Here is a 25,247-nt window from a genome sequence, read left to right as displayed (position 1 = left end):
TTGTCCTCTCCCCAGTTCCCTCCCTAGCGACACTGACGTGCTCATGAATGTATTATACAAAATATCGGGCAGGTGTTTCGCAAGATGCTTTAAGTGCTGAGTGCCCTACATTTGAATAATACCTTTTTTATGATAAATATATCGCTTCATGCTCTTTAGGAATAAATAGATTTTGTATATTGCTACTACGTCCCAATTACTAAGAAATAAAGTGTTAATATTTAGGTTAAAGAAAAATGACATCTCCGAGTGTTATTCATTGTGAGTGCATAAGTAGAAAGCAATCTTCTTTCCACCCACCCCCCTGCGATAGATGTTTGACGTAGATACATATTTATGTATAAAAAGCTGATAAAACTATCATGGGTAAATAATACATATATGGTGAGACAAAAGGATTATACAGATGCGATGTTGGGGAAGAGATGCCGTCTCTTATCTCAACAAAAACAGCAGCTGCAGTCGCTTCTTGTAATATATTAACTTCTCCTCGTAACCGCAGTTGCAAGACGCGCTAAATTTTGGTAAAAATGGAAAGTCACAAGGATCAATCAGACATCGCGGAAGAACCTATAGGTGTGCATGAACGAGAAACAACTCCGGCCGTCCTGCCAAAGAAGTTATTTCCTGAACAAGTGGAGTTGAACGTTGGCGGGAAATTATACAACACAACAGTTACAACTCTGACAAGACTTCCCAACAATTTGATCGAGAAGATGTTCACAGGACAGACTCCTATCGAAAAAGACGCGAGTGGGAGATATTTCATCGACAGAGACGGTGAAATCTTTGCACATGTTTTGGATTTTCTTCGTACAAAGAGCCTTACACTTCAAGATGATTTCAATGATATGGAAGCATTGATGCAAGAAGCTGAGTATTATCAGATAAACGACCTAAGACGTTTGATTCAGAGTCACGCTGCCACTACAAGAAGACTTAAAATATGGAAAGCAACAAGCGGACATATCTCGCTTCACGTGAAAGCAAGTTTTTCTACAAAGATCGGACGCAATGCCCAACAAGGAGATCATCCGTTTAGAAAAATACAAAGGATCTTTGTTTGTGGGAAGGTGTCTCTTTGTCAAGAAGTGTTTGAGGCAGACCTCAACGAAACCCGCGAGTCTCTTCAGAGCACGTCAAGATACACAAGTCGATTTTTTCTTCGGCATAATCAGCTGGAGAAAGCATTTGATCAGTTGAGAGATCATGGATTTCGTTTGATCAATGGCGACGGAGATGGAGTTCCTTCCCTTTGTTCGAAGAAAAATACTCGTTGGGACGAAGACTGGAGTCATTTTACTATTTTGGTTTTCTTTCGATGAGAGATTCCAGCTCAGAATAATATGCTCAATGAATCTCTGTACATTTAGGATTGAAATTATAGCGTTTCGATAGTTTTAGAACTGACTAAAACCATTCTGTACTTCGCTTGATAACCAGTCTCTGATAGTTCTATGATTTAGATAGTTTTATGATAGTTTCCGGTAGAGAAACCAGTCAAGCATAATTTTAAACAATCGTTTTAATATGAGCAAGAAGTTGGTGATTTTAAGAAGATAAATCGCATTAGGATCTGTATATATACTTAGTGCATTTGTAGCAAACAGCATGCAAGATAGCCTCGATCAGTGTCGATTATTAAATTTCCAATGTTTTAAACTAATGTCAGAAAAGCGATTATTCTGCCTGGGTAAATAAGAATTTTGTTGTCTTCAAACGAATCTAACTTGTTCATATTTACATTTAACAATCGTATATGATATGATATGCGACATGTGTTATTGATGAAAGGCGTTAGCATAAAAACTCTAATTTCACTATGTTTTTTTATTCGATTTATAACGTTGTATATCTCTGTAGGACGATAGGACGGGTAATTCATTATCTATGTTTATGAAAGACAACGATATAACTCTAGTTTTTGCAGTAGAAATAACTTGAGATTCATAACACATCGAGTAGCGACTAAATATTAATTTATTTTATAATTTTTGTCATGAATAAATAATGATTTGGTGTTAATTTGATAAATGCACAATATAGTTTCATATTCTTCAGAAAACTATATATTTAAAGGCAATATTGTAACCAGGGAATCTTTAAAAGTAGTACATTTAAGTTGAAGTACTATATGCACGACTTTGCACGACTAACAAACAAAACTAGCGATAAAATTGGCGGGAATAGTTCGACCAATAGATATTCAGCAAACTGGGCTGTGTAGGTTTACAAGTAACTGGATTGATCTTGATGTTGAACTATCAACTGTTCCGTCCATCAGCATAAAACATATGGCGCGGTATGTTGGACAAATCGATGTTTTGCGCTTGAAACGATCAGGCATCCATTTAATATAATGACGCTGCACGTTTAATATGATTATATAGCACCTTTAAATTGAAATACATTCATCGCAAAAGCGATGCGACTTTGATTTTACGCCAGGCGAATTTTTCCCGCGAATTCTCTTTTGATTGACAACGTGATTGGTTGGTGAAAAACAGTCTCGGCGCTCGCCTATAGCTATGGCTTCCCCAAATCCAAAAGATATGCTGAAAGATTGTGCGAACAATATCTTAAAATGTATCGAAGGTAAGCGCAATTTGGTATTTTTTTTATTTTTCTTTATTGATCATCAACAGATATATTGGTATTGGCTGAATTATAACATCGAATCATATTTACTACGGCATAGGAAATTGCCAAATTCGTTTTGATGCTTTTCTTCAAGTATCTTTTATAATTTAGGTTTATAAAATGGCAATGTTAACAACGAACCAAGAAACACAGGTAAGAATGATAAAAATACGTCTTAAGAATTAAATATGTCACTGCAAAATGTTTTTCACTGAAATATATGTAATATTATACTCCCGCTTTACTGCTTTAGGTTTTTTGCTTTTCCTAAATAAATATAACTGTTGACACAACCATGCACCACACAACTATTATATAACTTTTGACACAACATTGTACTATATGCCTTACCTAAAATACCCCTAAAAATATTTTTGTTTTTCTTTTATAGAAAATCATACAAATACTAGTGCAAAAACTAGAGCAAACACCATAAATTTGGGAAATGGGACTTGTGAAAGTGGTTGGTATTAATTCTTTATTGATATAACAGCAAATGTCAAGATTCTGATTCAAATTACAGCAACTTTATTTACAGAGGGTGAAACACATAACAGTATCAATTGATAAACCTGTGGCCCTCAAAAGGTTCCTCTTCTGTCCTTCCGTCAGCATATGGACATTTGTCCAGGAGGGTCCAGCAGACTGAACAAAGACTACGGAAGTAGTTTGATGAGTGTTGGTCTAAATACTGAATCAAGTAACTATGGTGAAGAAATTAACATCAATCTCTTCAAAGTATTGCAAGTCTTTAAAAGTGTCACTGTTTAGCTGGGCAGTAATTGAAGCTCCAGCTACAAATATGTGTGCGATGCATTCTGGATTTACTTTGGCTAGCTCTAAGAGTGGTATCAAGCCAGTTGCAAATTGGTCAATAGCACTTTTTCTTTTCTGCCTCCAATTTGTTGGTTACATTGAGCACTTTCGTGTAGCCAGCATCAACAAGCAAATTTTGCACATCAGAATAGACTGTCTCAATGTTATCATCTGAGGAAGCATCAATCTGCAAATAAAAAAATATCAGTGCCCAAAAAAGTTACAAGGACACACACAAGAGCAAAAACAATGAGGCAAAGTTCTGATGGAGGAATATACAAGGTGAGGGATTATTAAAGCTGATATGTAAATATCATTGAATAGTAAACCCAATGACATTGATAGTTTTAGTCAAAAAATAAACTATGACCTTTTCTATTGCTTGCAGGATGTTCCAGTCTACAACATCATCTTTTGTTATTTCAGTTAATACATTTTCAATTTCTCCATTTGAATCAGTAAGATATTTATAGAGCATGTTAGAAAGATATGGAAAGCCAGGACCACCACTGATAACACTTGTTGTTATCATTCTTCCAGCAACCTTAAACATTCCTGCTCGGATTGCATCCATGTTGTGCATAGGAAGGACAAATGAATGGCAACCTTCAAACAGTCAAACAGGAGAGGAAGGAGAAAGAAGGGCGTGGAGGAGAAGTGTAAAATATTCTCTTTTGGGTCCACCTCCATCAACTGCTGGTTCTCCTTCAAATACAACTCTAACAGGGCTTTCAAAGTCAAATTCCCATTTCTTGAAGAATCTTATGCTGTGAATGAGAAGATGATCTCTGCTGGGAAGAAGTTCCTCTTCTCTCCTTCCGTCAGCATATGGACATTTGTCCAGGAGGGTCCAGAGACCCAACAAAGACTACGGAAGTAGTTTGATGAGTGTTGGTTTAAATACTGAATCAAGTAACTATGGTGAAGAAATTAACATCAATCTCTTCAAAGTATAGCAAGTCTTTAAAAGTGTCTACTGTTTAGCTGGGCAGTAATTGAAGCTCGGGCTACAAATATGTGTGCGATGCATTCTGGATTTACTTTGGCTAGCTCTAAGAGTGGTATCAAGCCAGTTGCAAATTGGTCAATAGCACCTTTTCTTTTCTTTTCTGCCTCCAATTTGTTGGTTACATTGAGCACTTTCGTGTAGCCATGCAGCATCAACAAGCAAATTTTGCACATCAGAATAGACTGTTAGCTGGGCAGTAATTGAAGCTCCAGCTACAAATATGTGTGCAATGCATTCTGGATTTACTTTGGCTAGCTCTAAGAGTGGTATCAAGCCAGTTGCAAATTGGTCAATAGCACCTTTTCTTTTCTTTTCTGCCTTCAATTTGTTGGTTACATTGAGCACTTTAGTTAATGGATTTACTTTGGCTAGCTCAGTTGCAAATCAATTGGTCAATAGCACCTTTTCTTTTCTTTTCTGCCTCCAATTTGTTGGTTACATTGAGCACTTTCGTGTAGCCAGCATCTTTTCTGCCTCCAATTTGTTGGTTACATTGAGCACTTTCATGTAGCCAGCATCTTTTCTGCCTCCAATTTGTTGGTTACATTGAGCACTTTTGTGTAGCCAGCATCTTTTCTGCCTCCAATTTGTTGGTTACATTGAGCACTTTCATGTAGCCAGCATCTTTTCTGCCTCCAATTTGTTGGTTACATTGAGCACTTTGTGTAGCCAGCATCTTTTCTGCCTCCAATTTGTTGGTTACATTGAGCACTTTCATGTAGCCAGCATCTTTTTTGCGTTCAATTTGTTGGTTACTTACATTGAGCATTTTTGTGTAGCCAGCATCTTTTCTCACTTTCTTTCCTTTCTTTTGCCTGCCTGCAATTTGTTGGTTACATTGACACTTTTGTGTAGCCACCATCTTTTCTACCTCCAATTTGTTGGTTACATTGAGCACTTTGTGTAGCCAGGATCTTTTCTGCCTCCAATTTGTTGGTTACATTGAGCACTTTCGTGTAGCCACCATCTTTTCTGCCTCCAATTTGTTGGTTACATTGAGCACTTTCGTGTAGCCAGCATCAACAAGCAATATTATGGAAAGATATGGAAAGCCAGGACCACCACTGATAACACTTGTTGTTATCATCCTTCCTGCAACCTTAAACATTCCTGCTCGGATTGCATCCATGCTAGTTAATACATTGTCAATTTCTCCATTTGAAGCAGTAAGATATTGGAATACGTTAGAAAGATATGGAAAGCCAGGACCACCATTGATAACACTTGTTGTGATCATTCTTCCTGCAACCTTAAACATTCCTGCTCGGATTGCATCCATGTTGTGCATAGGAAGGACAAATGAATGGCAACCTTCAAACAGTCGAACAGGGGAGAAAGGAGAAAGAAGGGCGTGGAGGAGAAGTGTAAAATATTCTCTTTTGGGTCCACCTCCATCAACTGCTGGTTCTCTTTCAAATACAACTCTAACAGGGCTTTCGAAGTCAAATTCCCGTTTCTTGAAAAGAATCTTATGCTGTCAATGAGAAGATGATCTCTGCTGATGCAAATTCTTTGTGAAGAATTTTTGAAAACAATCATTCCTTCTGCAACAAAAGTTGTAATAGACAATAGTCGGGTGTATACTAACATCAGATAAAAGGTGCTCGTGATCATCTAGTGAACACATATTTTTCAAATTATTGTTTTTGTTTTTGCATTTCGTCTGTCAGACAGCGGGTGTTTTGACCGGTGACCGGGGGGTGTTTCCGGCGTTAATTTGGTACACGTCGAGTTTCTTCGAAGTGAATGGCGAAAGATGGGAAGATAAGTTCAATAAATTGTTAAAACAAATCAGCATATCACGATTATTTGAACAATAATTCCCGAATATGTCGGAAATTCGTCGCCGGAAGTTCCGTGGAAAGACTGAGGGGGGAAAATTGAACAAAGACGACAAGTCCAAAAATGGCGTTCATCCACAAAGTGACAACTCCGGAAAATATAACGCCGTCTGGACTTATTTTAATCATTTTAATAGGCATTTGTTTTGCGGTTTATATCGGGTACCGTTATGCAGGATATATGAAACAACTGCATGAAAATGATATGTGGTTTACTAATATACAGGTATGTTTTTCCACACACATTTTTTTTTATTGGGTGAATGGAGAAAAGAGAAAGTTGACACTCTAGAATATACTGGTTTTTATGTTGATTAAATATGATAAATTGTTCTAATTTGTTCCTTTTACAGCAATTAGAACGAGAGATTTCCTTCCGGACAGAATCTGGGCTATATTTCTCTTACTATAAACAACTGGTATTGGCACCATCTATTTCACAAGGTTCTGAAATGGCTTTTTTCCAATGTAACTTTCGACACAAGTTTCCCTATTGGTTTGAACATGCACTGAGTAAAATATTTTAATTTCTTTATATCCAGGTATTCATGATTTGATGAATGATAACAAAACAGAGCATTTAAGAACAATAAATATCCTGGAAAGATTCAATATTTACCAGGAAGTGATACTTGGTGTTTTGTACAGATTATCCTCATTTAAGGTACATTAATATAAAACTGTTAGACTGACAATTGTACAGTCCCTTGCAATAATTTAATGTAATTTTTATTTGATTTCTAGGATTCAGTGGAATATGTATATTTTTACATCAATACCATATTTGGACTTCACGGAATGTACATGGTATCCTTGTTCATTGCGTCATGGTTATTGAGTGACTCTTGGTTGGCTGGAATTCTTGCAACCTTCTTTTTTATATTCAATAAGTATGGCGCCTCTTCATCACTCAATATGTTTTCATTCATTATTCTTTCACACAGGCATATAACATACTGTACAAGCGTAGGTTTGATTGCTGCTGGAGGACCTATAGTTGACTCATTTTCCTTTCAACTGTTCCTGGCTTGAATTTGAAGTGTGTATAATTCCACTCGAAATTAAGACCCTTTAAAACCTCTAGAATTTACCAACATCGAGTGAAGTGCCAAAAATCATAATTAGTATAACCTTTCAAATATAATATTTTTTTTAAGAACGGACACAACAAGGTTATCATTTACCATTCCTTTAAGAGAAAGCTTTGGTTTTCCATTCTTGTATGCACAGATTGCTGTTGTTACTGCTTACTTCAAACCAAATCTATCTACGGGAAAAGAGGTGCTTGCATGGTTCTTTAAGTTGTAATTCATCCACAATGAGTACCAATCTTCATCATGCTTCAATTTCTTGATTTTGTTTCAGACATTGTGCTTACTTCTCATCTCCATTTTGACATTTTTCTTTACTTTGGTCTGGCAATTTGCTCAGTTTATTTTACTGCTTCAAGCAATGGCATTCTTTGGAGTTTATTCACTTAAATATGTTCCCAGTTACAAGGTCAGTTTCCCACAAATACCTTCTCATATTCTGTTTTTTTGAATTCCAGTCTTGTACAATATAACAATGTTGATTTCTTTAAGGTTCGTAACTTGTTCATCATCATTGTGGGTTCCCTCATGAGCGTCTGTGTTCTTCAGTTTATGAATGACATGATCATAAGATCTTTAGCATTGAGTTTCTCCTTGTCGTCCTTGATAATTATTACTACAAAGGTACAGTACCGGTAGCTTTGTATTGAAGAATGGAAACAGGAACGCAAATTAACGCAGATTAGAACGTTTCCAAAATACAAGAACGTTGATCTTAATTAGAAGGATCTTTAAACAGAAAGAATAGATTAGAAGGCTAGTTAGAATAATTACGAAACACGAGAACGCAAATCAGAATGCCGTCAGGATATAGCAACACAAGCAAGATACGCTTATTTAGCGGAGTAATAGGTTAATTTTAATTTCTTTTACTTTATTGTAGAAAACAAATGCGCCCAGACCAAGTGGAATCCTGAGTAATTTATTCTGGCTTCTTACACATATCATAGCTGTCTTTTTCATCATGTTCCTACTCAATGCATTGTCAAAGGTATCTAAGCTAGGCTTTTAGCTATTCACCATACTTGTCAACTATTTCTTTCAAGAAACGATCGTATCTTTCTTTCAGTTCCTCGTCCAGGCCAGTTCAGACGAGCACATCTTCAAATTCCTGCGCGCTAAATTTGGTCATGCTACTCAAAGGTTAAAATCTTCGACATTTTCCAATTTCTTCATACCAGCAACAAGCAAGTAAAGTAGGTCTTGGTAGAAGTAAACGATTCTTAAACTTTTTAGGGATTTTGATGCAATGTTGTATCTTTGTGAAATGTCATTTCGTATGCTACCATTGGACACCTACTGGCGTCTTACTGAGGGCGTTGTTTTCCCATGTTATGTCCTCGCCGTGTTTCTAGGCCTTGTTTTACTGGGGATTGCAGTCCTTCAAGAATGGAGGTGGGTAATGGTGCAACTGAAGACAACGTAGCATCAAATGTGGTATAACAACTGCCTAAAATAGACAAAACACTTCTCGACGTTTCTACCTGAGGGCCTTCATCAGGAGAGTTAGTATGACAACTATACTAACTCTCCTGACGAAGGCCCTCAGGTCGAAACGTCGAGAAGTGTTTTGTCTATTTTAGGCAGTTGTTATACCACATTTGATGCTAAGTTGTTTGAAGACGCTGCCACGTTGCTCCTTGGTTATATTGAAGACAACGAAGTACATCCATTAAATATTACAACGATATGATTAGGGAGATTTTCAATACAATGAAAAGACTATGAAACATTCCACAAAACACATTTTTATTTGAACTTTCAGTCAAGAGTCAGAAGTGGCAACATCAGACGACATCAGCACAGCATTAAAATCAAAACCTGAACTTGTCTATCATCTTATACAAACAGCGTTTTTCGCCATCATGGCGGTTACAACTTTGAGATTTAAGTTTCTATGGATGCCACATATCTGTGTGGTCGGCGCTGGAATATTTTGTAACCAGTCCTGGTGGAGATTTTTGCTATCCAAACTCCATATGCCTGGGATTAAGGTAAGAAAGTGGTTACTTCAGGTTTCGCTGGATGTTATATAACCTGTGTATTTTATTCAGTTATCACGTTACATGACGTGTAGGTACATATAGTTTGAAATATTATTCATTAAGATCGATTTTTTTCAGGGCAAAGTTTTAGGACACTCTCTTCCGTTCGTTCTTATTGCCTTGGTATTATCGCAGGTAAAGTTTACCATTTTTTACAATGACGTGTTTGAACTGCATGTTCTGTACGCAGTTTATGTGTTAACAATTAAAACATTTATAAATAACAATTCTGCTGTGATAACTATTCTTTAAAGAGACTTCAAGAAGCAAGGAATGAACTGAAAGATTTGAAAGAATTTTATGATCCAGATACAGTGGACCTGATGAAATTTATCAAGTAGGACTAACTAGTGTTTATTCTGTCTAATAAAGATTGAAGATTCTTTTTCTAACAATCTGGTATTTTATTTGCAGTGGTAATACAGCAAAAGACGCATCATTCAGCGGCAGTATGCAGCTTCTGGCTGGAGTAAAGTTGTGTACAGATAGACATATAACAAATCATCCACATTATGAAAATAAATTTTTAAGACTTCGGACAAAGGATGTATGTTCATTTGAATCTAATCTGCATTACATTTCCTTATGATGGGATTATTAATTTCGTTTTTCATTTAGATTTATCAAATCTATGCTCGACGTACTCCGAAAGATGTATATGATATTCTGAAGAAACATGGTACCAATTATATTATTCTAGAGAACAGTATATGTTATTCACGTCTTGATAAAGGATGCAAACTTAAGGATATCCTGGATTACGACAATGGACATGTGATTGAAGACGGAGAGCAGGAGAGAGGTTTGGTACGCAGTCACGTGCCTCGGTTTTGTGACGCCATTAAGAGAGATGATGCGAGGTTTTCTCGATATTTTAAGAAAGTTTTTGAAAATAGAACGTTTTACGTCTACAGATTGGTAGACAAACATAGGTAAAACATTGAATTGAGCTCAACCTCGCAACCGGGGAAAAGAAAACTTCCAATGATAATTATCCTGCATGGTATTCATACAGACCAAGATTTTAAATTAATCTATTCATTCTTATATTTATTACTCAGTTGTAGGCCTGAACTGTCGTTTTGCAAGCCTATTTGATTAAAGTTGTATATCTCAGAGCCTAATATTGTATGTAATTATGAGTTAATTACGTTCTAATTAACATATTTTATTAATTAATATTGATGACTTTTGCTGACCAGTACATGTTATGATACGTGGGCTCGTTGAACTTTGAACCCTCGTGGATTCGTTGCTACAACATTTGTTTGTTTTCCCGAAATTTCTTCGTCTAGAATATTTTTTTCCTAAAGAAAAGGTCCCGATGAAGTTTGTTTTGTGAAATATCAAGTGTATAAAGTGTTACGGGTAAGATATGGGTTAAAATGACTTCTTATTCACTAACGGAGCACCTAAATATGTATGTTATTTTTGTGACGTGTCAATTGTAAACAAAGTACATTTGTAACATATTACGTAGTATTATAAAATACTACAATACCAACCCTAAATAATTTCTTTCAACTATTAAATATTGCAGTTTGTATTTTAATATTAATTCGTATTAAACACCACATTCATAGAAGTCGAATTTTACTCTTTGTTTCTATTTTCTAAGAATGAATCGTGGCATTTGTCACGTTTCCCTTGATGATATTGCGATTAGAATTTAGGTCTAGAAAATCCATCATCTTGTACGTTTTATAATGATGACATTGCTTCGACTAAATAGCAATTTATGATGTAAATATGAATATTTTCTTTAAACTCTAGAGGAGAGCAGTCGCAAGGTTTTCAGTTAATTTCAATGGGTCAAAATGGGCCATGCTAATTCCATCCAAGGACAGCATGATGTTAGACATGGGACTAGACCAGATGCAAGTTTTGACTTTGAAGCAGATGCGAATATTGTTCAGAGTCAAAATGATGTAAACACCAAGCCTGACGCTACTACGTCAAATGTCATAGGTGAGTGTTTTGAATAAACAGATCTTGTGGATAGTTCATCCACGGTGACCTTTAAGATATTTTGCAGTACCTGTGATGCGTATTTGTTTTGCCTAATGCCAGAGTGTTTAACTTAAGTTTTCAAAATATATATTTCTTAAAAGCTGCAGCACTCAATAATGACATTTCTGATGCCTTATCCACGGAAGATACAATTGTTCCTGAAATATGCAACCTTGATGAATGTAACAGTGACTTAGGGATGGAATCAGATGAGGCTGATGATTTGTGGACAAAGACAGTCCCTACTCTGTTTCGTTGGGACCATGATGGCAAGAAAGTATTTTTAAGTGGAAGTTTTTCTGACTGGAATGCCAGAATCCCAATGAATTCCAGGTAAATTTTGGACTACATTGATTATTTATTATATATTTAGTTTGTGCCCAAGTATTGTGACCATGCATTTGTTTTTAAATTTTGCTAGCAATGGAGAATTTGAAACAATTATTGAATTGCCTGAAGGTGAACACCAGTTTAAGTATTTTGTTGATGGAAAATGGGTTCATGATCCAAATCTGGTAAGTCAATGAATTCAAAAGCTATCATATCTTATGACAGTGTTACTTTATTTTTTCTTTCTGTTTTTTAGCCTACGGTGAATGACACGTTTGGTGGTAGAAACAATGTACTTTATATAAAAAAGTCTGATTTTGAAGTCATGTCTGCATTAAACTCTGATGACAAGCAATTAATAGATCAAAATCTCAGTCCTACGTCAACGAAAGGCTCATATGGTCAATTCATTCCTTCCCATCACAACCCCATGGTTATTAATAATAAAAGTATTCATTCGACTGTTCCTCCTGCTTTGCCACCTCACCTACTCAATGTCAACTTAAACAAACGAGTACCGAACCCTAATGAGCCATCACTACTTCCTGAACCAAACCACGTCTCAGTTAATCATATGTATGCCTTGTCAATAAAGGTATGATTGCTGTGATTTATTTATTTATTTCTTTATTATCTTTTTTATTCATTTTGAACCAAGTCATTCAAAAATATATTAAAATTTGAAAAAATCTATACTTTTATTTAGGATGGAGTCATGGTTGTTAGTTCTTGCATTCGATACAGAAAGAAGTTTATTACCACACTGCTCTATCGGCCTGTGACAATGCCAAGGAGATGAGTATGAAATGGTGGTGAAAGTGATGAACTTGCACAGTAGCTGACTGAAGAACCATGTTGAACAACAATGGGAAGAATGGGAGGAAACACAGCAATTACACTGTGTTTTAATCCGGGAGCAGCAACATGAAACTTACAAGCAGTTTTTCTGGTAGCAATAGTGAACTGCAAAGATGAAATTGCACCCTCTCTCCCTCCGAGAGGCACTAACTTTAGCACTAGTTTGTGGGAGGTTTGGTTTACACATGTACATAGCTATGCAGCCTTGCCGCACTAACTGCAACATAAATATATGAAGGGCAAACATATTATATAAAACAAGAATATCACAGTATAACTTAATATTCTACCAATTCATACCAAGAACCATTTTGGTTAATTGACACATTGTTTACAGCAGTGACAGGACTTATTTGGTGCACAAAAATATCTGAAGTTTTTTTATTCAATTGGCTTTGCCTATCTGGAGGGGGTAAGTAGCAAGTTACCCAGCATGTTGTTTATATATTGAGCTAGTCAAAGATGCATGCTATTAGCCATGTTGATTGTTTCATGCAAACTTTTCTAGGACATCACCACTGGGTACAGAGGAAGATCAGTCACTGAAACCAAGCTAATTTGCCTCACCTATATAGACAGGTAATTCTACTAATACTTAATTTCTGGACAGCCTCTCAGCTCTGTTCTTATTTTATATGAGTTAATAGTTACTACACAAACTTAAAATAGTTTGAATCATCTAGCTGAGTATTGAATGATTATTATAAACATTTCTTCTCTGATTTTCAACACTGTCTTTCCATTGTGATACTTTGGAATCCAGTCGTGTTAGACGGGATGTTTTGATAAGGCTTTCCTGAAGCTGAATAAAATATATATACATGAGCACTGAAAAATTTGTAGAATTTGAGAGTCAACATATTGTTCAAATTCATGATTTCATCTTGTATTTGATTGAAAGAGTTGATTGAACTTACTGGGTCTGATTGTATGCTTAGGTTTGGGTCTTGTGGTTTCCAAAGTGAGAATATATATAAACCAATCATGTACACGATGAGAATTACCAATACAAGAACTATAAAAATCACTACAACCTGAAATATAGAAAATTATGGACTTGTAGTGATCTTTCACTAGTTAATGAAATAACTGGAATGCATTGCTAGGCATATGTAAAGGGATGAAACAATATTAAATTAGGTTAGTAAATTAGTTAAGGCAGATGATTCTTTATCTAGATGAAATAATTATCTGTATGATAACCCTTACAAAATATTTAATTTTACCTTAATAAGCATTGTATTTCGTGCCTCATATTCACACTTGCATCGAAGACAACTACTGTCTTTCAAATTGATTAAATTTTTACATGTGCTAAAAACATAATGTTATCAACCATCTGAGAAACACTATTAATTCAGTGACAACAAGAATACACAAAGAAACATACCAATTCTCAACTACAACAAATTTGACAACAATGTTATGTTCAAGAACATCCTTTGGGCAAACACATTTGCACCTGACATCGTTATATTGTGCCTATCAATAATAAGATATTTTATAAACAATGGCAAGGGTAGACTGCATAATATAGACACTAGCAAGGAAATTATGAACTGACACCAATAGTAGATCTGTGAATATTAGAAAACTCAATATGAACAAGCAAGACAACAATAGCAAGGCAAGGGGCGAAGTGACAGACCAGGGTGCATTCTGTGTAGCCTATATGCAGATGATCTTCAGTGTGGGGTTACAAAATTGTAATTTCTTTTATATTAAAATTCCATGTAGAACTGGGACATCTTCAGGATGGAATGCCTCATGGGTGGCAGGACCTGGTCAATTTATTGCAGGTTTGTGTATTTTATTACTCAGAAATATCATATTCTGTTATCATATTCTAGTTAAACTGAGAAGAAAAATATTTAATATAGAAATAAATGGGTTTTTAATTTAATATATTTCTATAAAATCATCTAAATTAATTATCTTTTATATAAATACATATTCAGTAGATGCCCACTCTTAGATTAATGTTAGTTGTTTGTTTCATAATTACCTCAGCAACAGTTAAAATACTTAGAAATATTACACAGGATAAGAACATTGATTTTAAAAATACCAAATAGTAAAAACTTTCATTTCCTGGAAACTTTGTAACATTGAGTTTGCTACTTTTCAACTTTTCTCTTTAATTGTTTCCGCCCGCGGGTACTCTAAACAGCGGGGGATTGAGCATACTTCATGTTAGCAAATTGCGCAAAGTAGTATAATTACCCAGTAGGGCGTCTATATATCTTGTCATTCATCGGACGCGTTTACACATCAAGTGATTTTAAAAATTAGTAATAAAATTAAAAATAACTTTTTTAATTAAAAGAATTTCCATAAAATGTCTTTTTCATTACACATGAAAATGAACGGCGAGTCAATAACCCAATAAGTCCTTTTGTTTAGAACCGACGAAAAAACGCCGAAATTGAAAAACCGGAATACACAAATTAAATAGTTTACACAACAAAACATTCTTGATTAAAATACTTATTAGACCACCCTATATATAAGAGCTGGCCGTCGAACCAGCCATTCAATCATTGTTCAGCAGTAAAAATCGCCGTATCCACTGAGCAAGATCTATACCGCCTGGGTTTTTTTCATGGATTATCAACTTTTTAGTACTGCCGTGTTCTTCATAGTATTGCTGGTTCACGATGCTAATGGTACATAAAAACCCAACCTATGTCATATAATTGCTACTTTATATATTCTATTGTCTATCTAGTGTATCAAATTAGGCATTTAGAGAACAAAAATGTTTTAATAGCCTATAGCAGTCTTTAGTGTAAAAAATCTATGCCTGTGATAGTTACAGTTTCAAGAAATTGGTAGTCAAGTTGTGTCCTTATTGATACAAATGTGTTTTTTTAGGCAATTGCAACGTGAAAGTCGAAAAAGTGGGGTGTTTTAACGATGATACTGATAGTCGACTGCTGGATAAGTTGCTTATTTATCGTCGTTCAACCTATGACTACAAAAAACTACATATTTCTCTGCCAAGGTGAATGAGGTTGAACTATTGCCTAGTGTTTAGAAACAGATGAACGTTGTCAGTTTTTTTTTACTTCTTCTTCTTGCTTCTAGATTGATATGTGACTGCGCAAGGAAAGCACGTTTTCAAGGGTTCCGTTACATTGGCATCCAGTTCTTCGCCGAATGCTGGAGCAGCAGTTTGAAAGAACCAGACTATGACAGGGAAGGAAAAAACGAACATGAATGTTATAATGCAACATTTGGAAAGTGCTCTCAAGATGACAGTGCATGTACTGGCAGTGCATCTGTTAATTATATCTATAAAGTTGTCTACCAGGGTAAGATCATAATTGTGGCATCAAAAATGTTTCACCAAGGTGTTTTACAGGGGAGCATACCACCTTGATTTTGCATTAGCAGCTATGTAGTGATCCGATGAAAAAATCAGCTAAAAACATGCAGGGATTCATGACTTCTATTTAGCAGAAAACATTTTATATTAATTATCATGCTGATTTGCTTCAAATGTTATATAGATGAGGTTACACCAGCTAGCACTGAGATGACCACAAAGACACCAAGTACAACTGTCAAACCACCATGCCAGGATAAGTCAAGCAAATGTCCATCTTACCAGTCATTTTGTACCAATAAATACCCAAATATGTTACAACTATGCAGAAAAACATGTCAACAGTGTGTATAATTCTCACCATTGGCATTCAAAGTAATCATCAATAAAATTAAAGCATATCAACTTATTACTTTAGATCTAGCTCGAGGGAGAGAATATAGTTAAATGTAGTTTAAGTATTTTCAAACATCAGAACTATTTCCAATTCATGTTATCACATATATCATGACTTTCACTACATGGCACTTTCTCAAATTAATTTATGAAGTACCTTTAAATCTTCCTTTTCTTCAGACTCATAAATTAATAATTTACAAAGTGTTAGCTTTTACTAAAAGTTTGTTACTTTAAATGAAGCGACTGTCTTTTGACCGGACATGCTTCCTCATCATCATCAGATCCTTCAAGACCAGCTTCAACATTTGGTACACAAATACTTGATTGACAGATTGTTGATATACCAGCAACTAAAGATGGTAACATATGTTGGTTTATGATTGGATTAGGTAGCCCGTATTTAGTTTTGAATTTTAAAAGTTTGGAAAAGGTTGAAAGGGAAATGTTGACAGCTCACCTGAGCAACGAAGAATTGAGAATCTTTCCATTTGCTTCATAAAATTAGAGTTTACATCTGTAGATGTCATCTTTAGTACCTTGCTAGTCCTATATGTATACAGATGTACATCAGTCAAAATACTGGTGTAATGGTATTGGAAATTTTTGTGAGAATGTTGGTCATTCACCTTAGACTTGGTTTATGCTTTGCAAGGTTCATAGCAGCTGGAAAAAAAATATTTATGCTTTCAGGTAGGAAAGGAAAGGGAAGGAATGTATGGGTTTATATTTTAAACCCAATGACATCAGATATCTGGGAGTATGTTCGTAACATACAGAATATCCAAGTCTTCAGTCATAAAATGTATTCAACCTCATGCCATAAATCTACCTGATGACAAGTTTCCTGACTTTTGTGAAACTTGTTTTGATACAATATGTCGGATTTTCTGTTTCAGAAAATAAAAAATGAGATGTCATAATATATATACTAGCTAATAATAAAACAGTATCTTATAAAGATTGCTTCTATACTTACAGGAATTGCATTAAAATTCCTTGAAAATTGCCGGCCAAACATGTCTATAATTTACTTCTTTCTAGAAATTTATTAAAAATACTAAAATCCTAATAGATATTGTGCCTTGTTGCAAATGTTGCACATGTGAATGTTTATAATTATTTTAAACCCCCCTGATATGAAAACAAATCTCTATTAACCCAGGGGGTATTTTTATTGGCTCGCTACCATGTAGCGCTTTCCTCGTGTCAAGATTTGTGCAAAGTACAAATATATTTCTTTTTTTATCTTTTCTTTTTATTCCATGCATTAAACCATGTGGGAAGTTGTGGATCCTTCATCTCGTGCTGTTGAACTAGGCGCAGAAGACGAAGAGGAAGAGAAGTGCGTGTGTCAAAGCAAATCTTCGAAGCCTGTATTACGGCTATCAAATGAGGTTCAAGATTGTGATAAAAAAGTATCGTGTCAGCTGTTGGTTTTAGCATTTGAAAGGATTCCTACATCATTTATACAAGCACATTTTATGAACAGTGATACTCGGATAGTTGGAGTGGTCTCAAGTGGAAAAGAAAGATGTCATGTTAATAACAGTTTGCTGCAGACAGCAAGTTCAGACAAGACTTGTTTCATTCATTCTACAACTGGACCTAACAAAGTTTTATTTTGTCAATGTAAAGTTGACATCCTTCCAGAAGCATGTCATAACTGGGCGAATGAGGTTTGTATTTATTATTGTATTAATCATCCCAAAGTTTCAGAGAATAACCTGGGCACATGCACCATACTAGCACCGGTAGTTATTTTAGAAATGTTTTATCATGAAATACATAATATTAAAACACTACTATTTTCAGGTATTATCAAAAATAAAACCAGAAAAGGTTTTGATTTTGTCATCATTACCTGCATCAGTTTGCTCATTAAATATTGATGTTAATGGTGATCAGATCTTTGCATTGAAAACTGACAGTTGGGAATCAAACATCTGTTGTCAGTTTTTACCATTACCAAATATTGTTTCAAATCTTCCAGCTGCTGGTATGGTATCTTATTTCAGACCTGTTTATTATCCATTATATTACCATATGCATGACCATCATGAGCACTATTCTAATTCACTACAAGACACCATCTTTATCAATTAACATACTTCTTTATTTTTCTCCAGCTTTAAGCTACTGTCAAATATTCAAAATACCTGCATTGGCATATATCGCTGTTACTACAACTGACAGTGTTGCTGACTCAACAGCTATTGAGATCTTCAATACGTTACTCAAACATGAACCTCTGAAAGATCTTCCCAAGGTTAGTCCAATGTTAGTCTTTGCCTAATATTTTTACACAGGGTTCTGTTGAGCATTGCTTGGTAATTTGTCTTGTTGCAAGATTGTACTTTTAATGCAAGCTAGGCAGTTGCTTTGCAAGAAAAAGGTTGTCGTTGTCAAAAGATCAATCTTCTTTCTTTTCTTTCTCAGTGCTCAAAACTTGAAACGGCTGAGTTCTTGAAATCATTGAAGATCACACCTCCACATTTACAAAGCAATATCTATATTTGACTACACAGAATGTGTAGCTTACTCAAAGTATGAAAAAAACGGTGAACTTTCTGAAGATTTGTGAAGAATAAATCTCTTAAAATACTTACTGTAAATTTGCAGATGATAAAAATGAAGAAAGTGTTCAAATGTTGCCTTCTCTTGCTCAAGTTTAGAGATATTAAGAAAAAGGTTAGATATTAGAAAGATATTAGAACCTACATATTATTATTTTCCTAAATTACTTGAGTAAATACAAGACAATAGCATGACACTCAGATAAGGAAGACCTCTATATATTTGATAAACTGAATGGCTCAGATGATAAGTCAAGCTATTGTTGCTATTTGTAAGCACTTAAAGTGATTTCGGAAATGCTGTAGCTTCATGAACAGCTTAATGTAGTTTGCCATCAATTATTTCTTAGTAAACTTTGCTAGCACTAATTTTCTAAGTAAAGTCTTCAAAGCTACGTTCTTCATTTCCAATTCAAGCTTCATCTGTTTTATATCCTTTTCCTTTTGTTTCTCAATCACTTCCATTTGTCTAACTCTCATTCTTAATTTTCTTATCACTGCATCCTTTGTTTCAACTATCCCAAGAGCTTCGTCTTTCTGCCACCTCAGCTGCTCTGTCTCGTTCAAGAAAATTTCCTTGCTCCTTAACTTCTCAACTTTCATGTCATTCCTGTTTTGAGTTTTTAACTCACGAACTTTTCTTCTGAGTTGCGCCTCTCTTGCGATGGACAACTGTTCACCAGAGATAGCATTAGCACAGTCGATACTTTTTTTCGTCACAAGTTCCTTGTAACGCTTGATCTCTGAATCCTTTTTGCGTAAAATTTTTGGTTTGGTTAAAAGAAAAGGAAAGGAATCACTCGCTGGTGTTGGGCGAGGATCCAGTTTTGGGAAGACTACAGAAGAATCATTGTAAACATCAGTCTCCTTGCGATCTGCGTTTTCCATTTCTGTACTGACGAAACTGCTCTCAAAAAACGAGTTCTCCCGATTAGATATGTCTGTTGTTGATGTAGTATTTGTTGTTTCCCTGCTAACAGTTAAGATAATAATTATAATAACTTGTAGGTACACCACGTAAGTATTAAATACTGCAAAGCTTTCGGTCCGTTAACCCGGACCTTCATCAGTGCAATTACTTGAATACACGTTTGCGCGTCACTTAAATATCATGTTAGTCGTGATTAGTTTGCTCGCGCTATTAATTAAACGGTTTCATTTAATTAAGTTCTAACTAATGCGCGCGCCCTAGACAAGTATTTGACTAAGAGACACCGAAAAGAGCACGCCACGTACTATTAAGTGGCTTTCCCTCTTGGACGATAGTTTGATGTTTATAAATTTCAATAGATTCTCTCATTTTACGAGAGACAGCAAACTTATCGTTTGCTAAAATGGTAGCATCGTTCCATTTAATGCGATGATCATAAGTCCATGCATGGTGAGCTACTGCAGACTTATCCAGTTTACCTTTCTCGCAGTTCGTCTTATGTTCTTTAAGACGTATTGAGAGATTTCTACCGGTCTCTCCAATGTAAACCAAACCACATTCACATGGAATGCGGTACACACCAGGTTTCTGTTGTTCATCGACGCCATCCTTGTGTGTGTAAAGAGCGCGAAACAATTTGTTATTGCTAGAATGGTAAACTTGTATTCCAACTTCTTTTAAAATCCTAACGATTTTATATGAAGCTGGGCCAATATATGGTAAACAGACAGAGGATAGATATTCCGTGTCTTGCCTCTGTCTTTGCTGTTCATTCATAGCATGTTCTATGAATTTCTTAGGATAACCATTCATGTGCAGAACATCCTTCAAATGCTTTAACTCTGAGTCAATGCTATTTGAATCACAAATTGTTTTGGCACGGTTGATTAATGTTTTGCATACTGATCTTTTAATGCTAGGATGGTGAAATGAACTATAATTCAGATATCTGTCAGTGTGTGTTGGTTTTCTATAAACTTTATGGCCCAAAGTCCCGTTCTCTTTTACATCAAATAAGATATCTAAGAAAGATATAGAGTTATCTTTCTGTATTTCTAATGTGAATTTAATTGAAGGGTGTATACTATTAATGTGATCTAAAAATTTATTCAAATTTTCTAAACCATGCGACCAACTACTTAATGTGTCATCTACATATCTAAACCAGAAACCAGGTTTTAAACATGCTGTAGCTATAGCTTTCTTTTCAAATTCTTCCATGAATAAATTAGCCATAACTGGTGATAAGGGACTACCCATAGGAGCACCATGAGTTTGCTCGTAGTATTTCTCCCGCCACTGAAAACTAGTTGTATTCAGGCACAATTTCAGTAGTTCATATATACTCTCAGGAGAAAGGCTAGTCCTTTTAGAGAGGGTATCATCTGAAAGCAGCCTGTCTTTCGCAATGTTACACGCCTCATCTACTGGTACATTAGTAAATAAACTAACTACATCGAAACTGACAAGAATTTCATTTTTACCTAATCTAACATCTTGCATATTCGTAACAAATTCTTTAGAATTAACTACATGATGTTCAGTTTGACCAACAACTGGTTTTAAAATTCTAGCAAGATATTTAGCTAAATTATAAGTCGGTGAACCTTGGGATGCAACTATAGGCCTAAGAGGTACACCTGATTTATGTATTTTGGGTAAACCATAAAATTTTGGGCACACACTACATGAAGGTCTCAAATAATCATGAAGGTTTTGAGACAAAATACCTGATTTCCTAAGTTCAGATAGTTTAGAACATACTTTACGTTCAATATTGGCTGTAGGATCACGTTTTAGCTCTTTATATGTTGGAGTTTCAAGAAGAGCATGGATTTTACTTTCGTACTCTGCACGATTTAATAAAACCGTAGCATTACCCTTATCAGCCTTTAAAATATGTATAGACTTATCTGCCCTTAGGTTTTCGGTGTCTATGTCTATATTCGGTGGTTATCTTTTCGGTGTCTCTTAGTCAAATACTTGTCTAGGGCGCGCGCATTAGTTAGAACTTAATTAAATGAAACCGTTTAATTAATAGCGCGAGCAAACTAATCACGACTAACATGATATTTAAGTGACGCGCAAACGTGTATTCAAGTAATTGCACTGATGAAGGTCCGGGTTAACGGACCGAAAGCTTTGCAGTATTTAATACTTACGTGGTGTACCTACAAGTTATTATAATTACTAAAGTCGCCATGCAATCATACAAGAAAATTATTACAGAACTCTATGGAGAGTATTTTCATAAATCATTTAAACGACTTGACCGGCTTTCATAACAACGCTCAAGATTAATCAACAACTTAACCTTCCTGAAAAGGTGTCGAGACAACGAAGTTGTTCCGAAAGGTTTGCGTATGTTTAATTGTTTCCATACTAAGCATGCAGGCAAAATCTTGAAGAAAGCCGAGTTGGCACTGTTACGAGAAAGAATTGCTTGGACGCGTAAACAACTAAGCGGAGTGGATGACAACATCGCTACTCTTACAGAAGAACTTTGGTTAACTTTTGAAGAAGAACATTTTGCTGTTGCAAAAAGAATGATAGATGCTTCTTTTACGCGTACCTTTAATAAAGCTCGCTCAACACAGATCGCCAAATACACAAGATTGACGTCCGAAAGATCAAAAGATAAAAGAAGACAAGAAGATTTGGCTGTTGACACTCTAAGACGCACTGTTGTTAACCAAAGTGCGCGAAAACTTATGCCGGTTGAAGAAGAAGTCTTGGCATTGGGTTTAAATTTCGCTGTTGTACCACACAAGATTCCTAAAGAAGAAATCGTTCAACATCTGGAACCAAAGTTGAATCATCTCAGAGATGATATAGCATCCAACATTCGTGTTAAAGTAACTGAGGTCTTGCGACGTACAACTTTACCCAAGTCTAATCTTTCCAAGGAGCAGAAGGATGCAGTGAGGAACCTAAGGGCAGATAAGTCTATACATATTTTAAAGGCTGATAAGGGTAATGCTACGGTTTTATTAAATCGTGCAGAGTACGAAAGTAAAATCCATGCTCTTCTTGAAACTCCAACATATAAAGAGCTAAAACGTGATCCTACAGCCAATATTGAACGTAAAGTATGTTCTAAACTATCTGAACTTAGGAAATCAGGTATTTTGTCTCAAAACCTTCATGATTATTTGAGACCTTCATGTAGTGTGTGCCCAAAATTTTATGGTTTACCCAAAATACATAAATCAGGTGTACCTCTTAGGCCTATAGTTGCATCCCAAGGTTCACCGACTTATAATTTAGCTAAATATCTTGCTAGAATTTTAAAACCAGTTGTTGGTCAAACTGAACATCATGTAGTTAATTCTAAAGAATTTGTTACGAATATGCAAGATGTTAGATTAGGTAAAAATGAAATTCTTGTCAGTTTCGATGTAGTTAGTTTATTTACTAATGTACCAGTAGATGAGGCGTGTAACATTGCGAAAGACAGGCTGCTTTCAGATGATACCCTCTCTAAAAGGACTAGCCTTTCTCCTGAGAGTATATATGAACTACTGAAATTGTGCCTGAATACAACTAGTTTTCAGTGGCGGGAGAAATACTACGAGCAAACTCATGGTGCTCCTATGGGTAGTCCCTTATCACCAGTTATGGCTAATTTATTCATGGAAGAATTTGAAAAGAAAGCTATAGCTACAGCATGTTTAAAACCTGGTTTCTGGTTTAGATATGTAGATGACACATTAAGTAGTTGGTCGCATGGTTTAGAAAATTTGAATAAATTTTTAGATCACATTAATAGTATACACCCTTCAATTAAATTCACATTAGAAATACAGAAAGATAACTCTATATCTTTCTTAGATATCTTATTTGATGTAAAAGAGAACGGGACTTTGGGCCATAAAGTTTATAGAAAACCAACACACACTGACAGATATCTGAATTATAGTTCATTTCACCATCCTAGCATTAAAAGATCAGTATGCAAAACATTAATCAACCGTGCCAAAACAATTTGTGATTCAAATAGCATTGACTCAGAGTTAAAGCATTTGAAGGATGTTCTGCACATGAATGGTTATCCTAAGAAATTCATAGAACATGCTATGAATGAACAGCAAAGACAGAGGCAAGACACGGAATATCTATCCTCTGTCTGTTTACCATATATTGGCCCAGCTTCATATAAAATCGTTAGGATTTTAAAAGAAGTTGGAATACAAGTTTACCATTCTAGCAATAACAAATTTTTCGCGCTCTTTACACACACAAGGATGGCGTCGATGAACAACAGAAACCTGGTGTGTACCGCATTCCATGTGAATGTGGTTTGGTTTACATTGGAGAGACCGGTAGAAATCTCTCAATACGTCTTAAAGAACATAAGACGAACTGCGAGAAAGGTAAACTGGATAAGTCTGCAGTAGCTCACCATGCATGGACTTATGATCATCGCATTAAATGGAACGATGCTACCATTTTAGCAAACGATAAGTTTGCTGTCTCTCGTAAAATGAGAGAATCTATTGAAATTTATAAACATCAAACTATCGTCCAAGAGGGAAAGCCACTTAATAGTACGTGGCGTGCTCTTTTCGGTGTCTCTTAGTCAAATACTTGTCTAGGGCGCGCGCATTAGTTAGAACTTAATTAAATGAAACCGTTTAATTAATAGCGCGAGCAAACTAATCACGACTAACATGATATTTAAGTGACGCGCAAACGTGTATTCAAGTAATTGCACTGATGAAGGTCCGGGTTAACGGACCGAAAGCTTTGCAGTATTTAATACTTACGTGGTGTACCTACAAGTTATTATAATTACTAAAGTCGCCATGCAATCATACAAGAAAATTAGTTAAGATAATGTTTGATGCCGGAGAATCGTTCATCGTCTTCAAAAGTTAATCAACAACTTTCCATTTCCTTAAAAAATTTGTTTTCGTTGAAGGAAAAAGAATTGAGAAAGAATTCTGAATAATTTTCTTTACAAAGAGTTGAGAAAACATTTGTCTCCACTTTATATTTTCATGGTTGCAAAGTGTTTGAGCTTAGCAAAAGCTTATACTTATTTGTTTGTAAATCTGTTGTTTGAAGAGTTGGTGTAAAAAGGATTAATTTTTAAGTTGTAACTGTTTATAACGGATTAGGAGAGTATTACCGTGAATTGCGCCATATGTAAATCACCATCTTTGTATGCGGAATAGCACTGAAAATAAAATAGGATGATGTTTTCTCATAAATATAGGGTGGGCAAGGAGTGATCTTGTATGGGGTGGTAAATAATTTACAATAGACTGACTCCGATTGGCTGAAAAAAATTGGTATTCACTCTGGTATTCATTAAATTACCAGACACCTTCAACCTGGCCTCAGGGATTAAATGGAAAGAAAATATGAGTGGTA

The 25,247-nt window shown here is 35.4% G+C and overlaps 7 protein-coding genes across 8 annotated transcripts; 4 read left to right on the top strand and 3 right to left on the bottom strand.

Moving 5' to 3' along the window:
• Positions 1-510: 510 nt before the first annotated feature.
• LOC114533643 (BTB/POZ domain-containing protein KCTD16-like) lies at positions 511-3,322 on the top strand. Of its 2 annotated transcripts, XM_028555231.1 has the most exons (4): positions 511-2,595; positions 2,752-2,793; positions 3,032-3,103; positions 3,179-3,322. In XM_028555231.1, exon 1 carries the CDS (start codon positions 531-533, stop codon positions 1,323-1,325), a length of 795 nt encoding a protein of 264 aa, XP_028411032.1. In that variant the 5' UTR covers positions 511-530; the 3' UTR covers positions 1,326-2,595; positions 2,752-2,793; positions 3,032-3,103; positions 3,179-3,322. The 2 variants fall into 2 exon arrangements, with proteins under 2 accessions (XP_028411032.1, XP_028411024.1); XM_028555223.1 differs by having other exon boundaries at positions 511-2,793.
• Positions 3,323-5,289: 1,967 nt separating this feature from the next.
• On the top strand, positions 5,290-11,240 carry LOC114534007 (probable C-mannosyltransferase DPY19L3). The gene is made up of 16 exons (XM_028555650.1): positions 5,290-6,532; positions 6,660-6,750; positions 6,849-6,970; positions 7,051-7,196; positions 7,464-7,587; positions 7,672-7,806; positions 7,890-8,021; positions 8,281-8,388; positions 8,467-8,540; positions 8,634-8,792; positions 9,163-9,391; positions 9,521-9,577; positions 9,697-9,779; positions 9,857-9,989; positions 10,061-10,810; positions 11,216-11,240. The coding sequence occupies exons 1-15, from the start codon at positions 6,371-6,373 to the stop codon at positions 10,376-10,378; spliced, it is 2,073 nt and encodes a 690-aa protein (XP_028411451.1). The 5' UTR covers positions 5,290-6,370; the 3' UTR covers positions 10,379-10,810; positions 11,216-11,240.
• A 1,632-nt stretch (positions 11,241-12,872) lies between these two features.
• LOC114534062 (transmembrane protein 9B-like) lies at positions 12,873-14,776 on the bottom strand. Its single transcript, XM_028555660.1, has 5 exons — positions 14,646-14,776; positions 14,031-14,122; positions 13,867-13,954; positions 13,558-13,674; positions 12,873-13,442 (listed from the first exon to the last, which is right to left on the bottom strand). The coding sequence occupies exons 1-5, from the start codon at positions 14,691-14,693 to the stop codon at positions 13,320-13,322; spliced, it is 468 nt and encodes a 155-aa protein (XP_028411461.1). The 5' UTR covers positions 14,694-14,776; the 3' UTR covers positions 12,873-13,319.
• Positions 14,777-15,164: 388 nt separating this feature from the next.
• On the top strand, positions 15,165-16,343 carry LOC114534030. The gene is made up of 4 exons (XM_028555657.1): positions 15,165-15,306; positions 15,515-15,644; positions 15,728-15,954; positions 16,153-16,343. The coding sequence occupies exons 1-4, from the start codon at positions 15,243-15,245 to the stop codon at positions 16,320-16,322; spliced, it is 591 nt and encodes a 196-aa protein (XP_028411458.1). The 5' UTR covers positions 15,165-15,242; the 3' UTR covers positions 16,323-16,343.
• A 223-nt stretch (positions 16,344-16,566) lies between these two features.
• On the bottom strand, positions 16,567-17,436 carry LOC114534078. The gene is made up of 5 exons (XM_028555661.1): positions 17,344-17,436; positions 17,197-17,254; positions 16,994-17,030; positions 16,825-16,913; positions 16,567-16,717 (listed from the first exon to the last, which is right to left on the bottom strand). The coding sequence occupies exons 1-5, from the start codon at positions 17,383-17,385 to the stop codon at positions 16,593-16,595; spliced, it is 351 nt and encodes a 116-aa protein (XP_028411462.1). The 5' UTR covers positions 17,386-17,436; the 3' UTR covers positions 16,567-16,592.
• A 118-nt stretch (positions 17,437-17,554) lies between these two features.
• Positions 17,555-19,144, top strand: LOC114534014 (proteasome assembly chaperone 1-like). Its single transcript, XM_028555656.1, has 4 exons — positions 17,555-18,043; positions 18,180-18,363; positions 18,494-18,633; positions 18,804-19,144. Exons 1-4 carry the CDS (start codon positions 17,642-17,644, stop codon positions 18,882-18,884), a joined length of 807 nt encoding a protein of 268 aa, XP_028411457.1. The 5' UTR covers positions 17,555-17,641; the 3' UTR covers positions 18,885-19,144.
• Positions 19,138-19,844, bottom strand: LOC114534046. The gene has a single exon (XM_028555658.1). It carries the CDS (start codon positions 19,826-19,828, stop codon positions 19,280-19,282), a length of 549 nt encoding a protein of 182 aa, XP_028411459.1. The 5' UTR covers positions 19,829-19,844; the 3' UTR covers positions 19,138-19,279.
• Between the last annotated feature and the right edge of the window lie 5,403 nt (positions 19,845-25,247).

Source organism: Dendronephthya gigantea, unplaced genomic scaffold (genome assembly GCF_004324835.1).
Source record: "Dendronephthya gigantea isolate DGI-Jeju-01 unplaced genomic scaffold, DenGig_1.0 000002F, whole genome shotgun sequence".
Lineage (NCBI taxonomy): Eukaryota > Metazoa > Cnidaria > Anthozoa > Malacalcyonacea > Nephtheidae > Dendronephthya > Dendronephthya gigantea.
The sequence above is the reverse complement of the archived record's forward strand: the minus strand, read 5'-3'. Positions and strand labels throughout refer to the sequence as shown.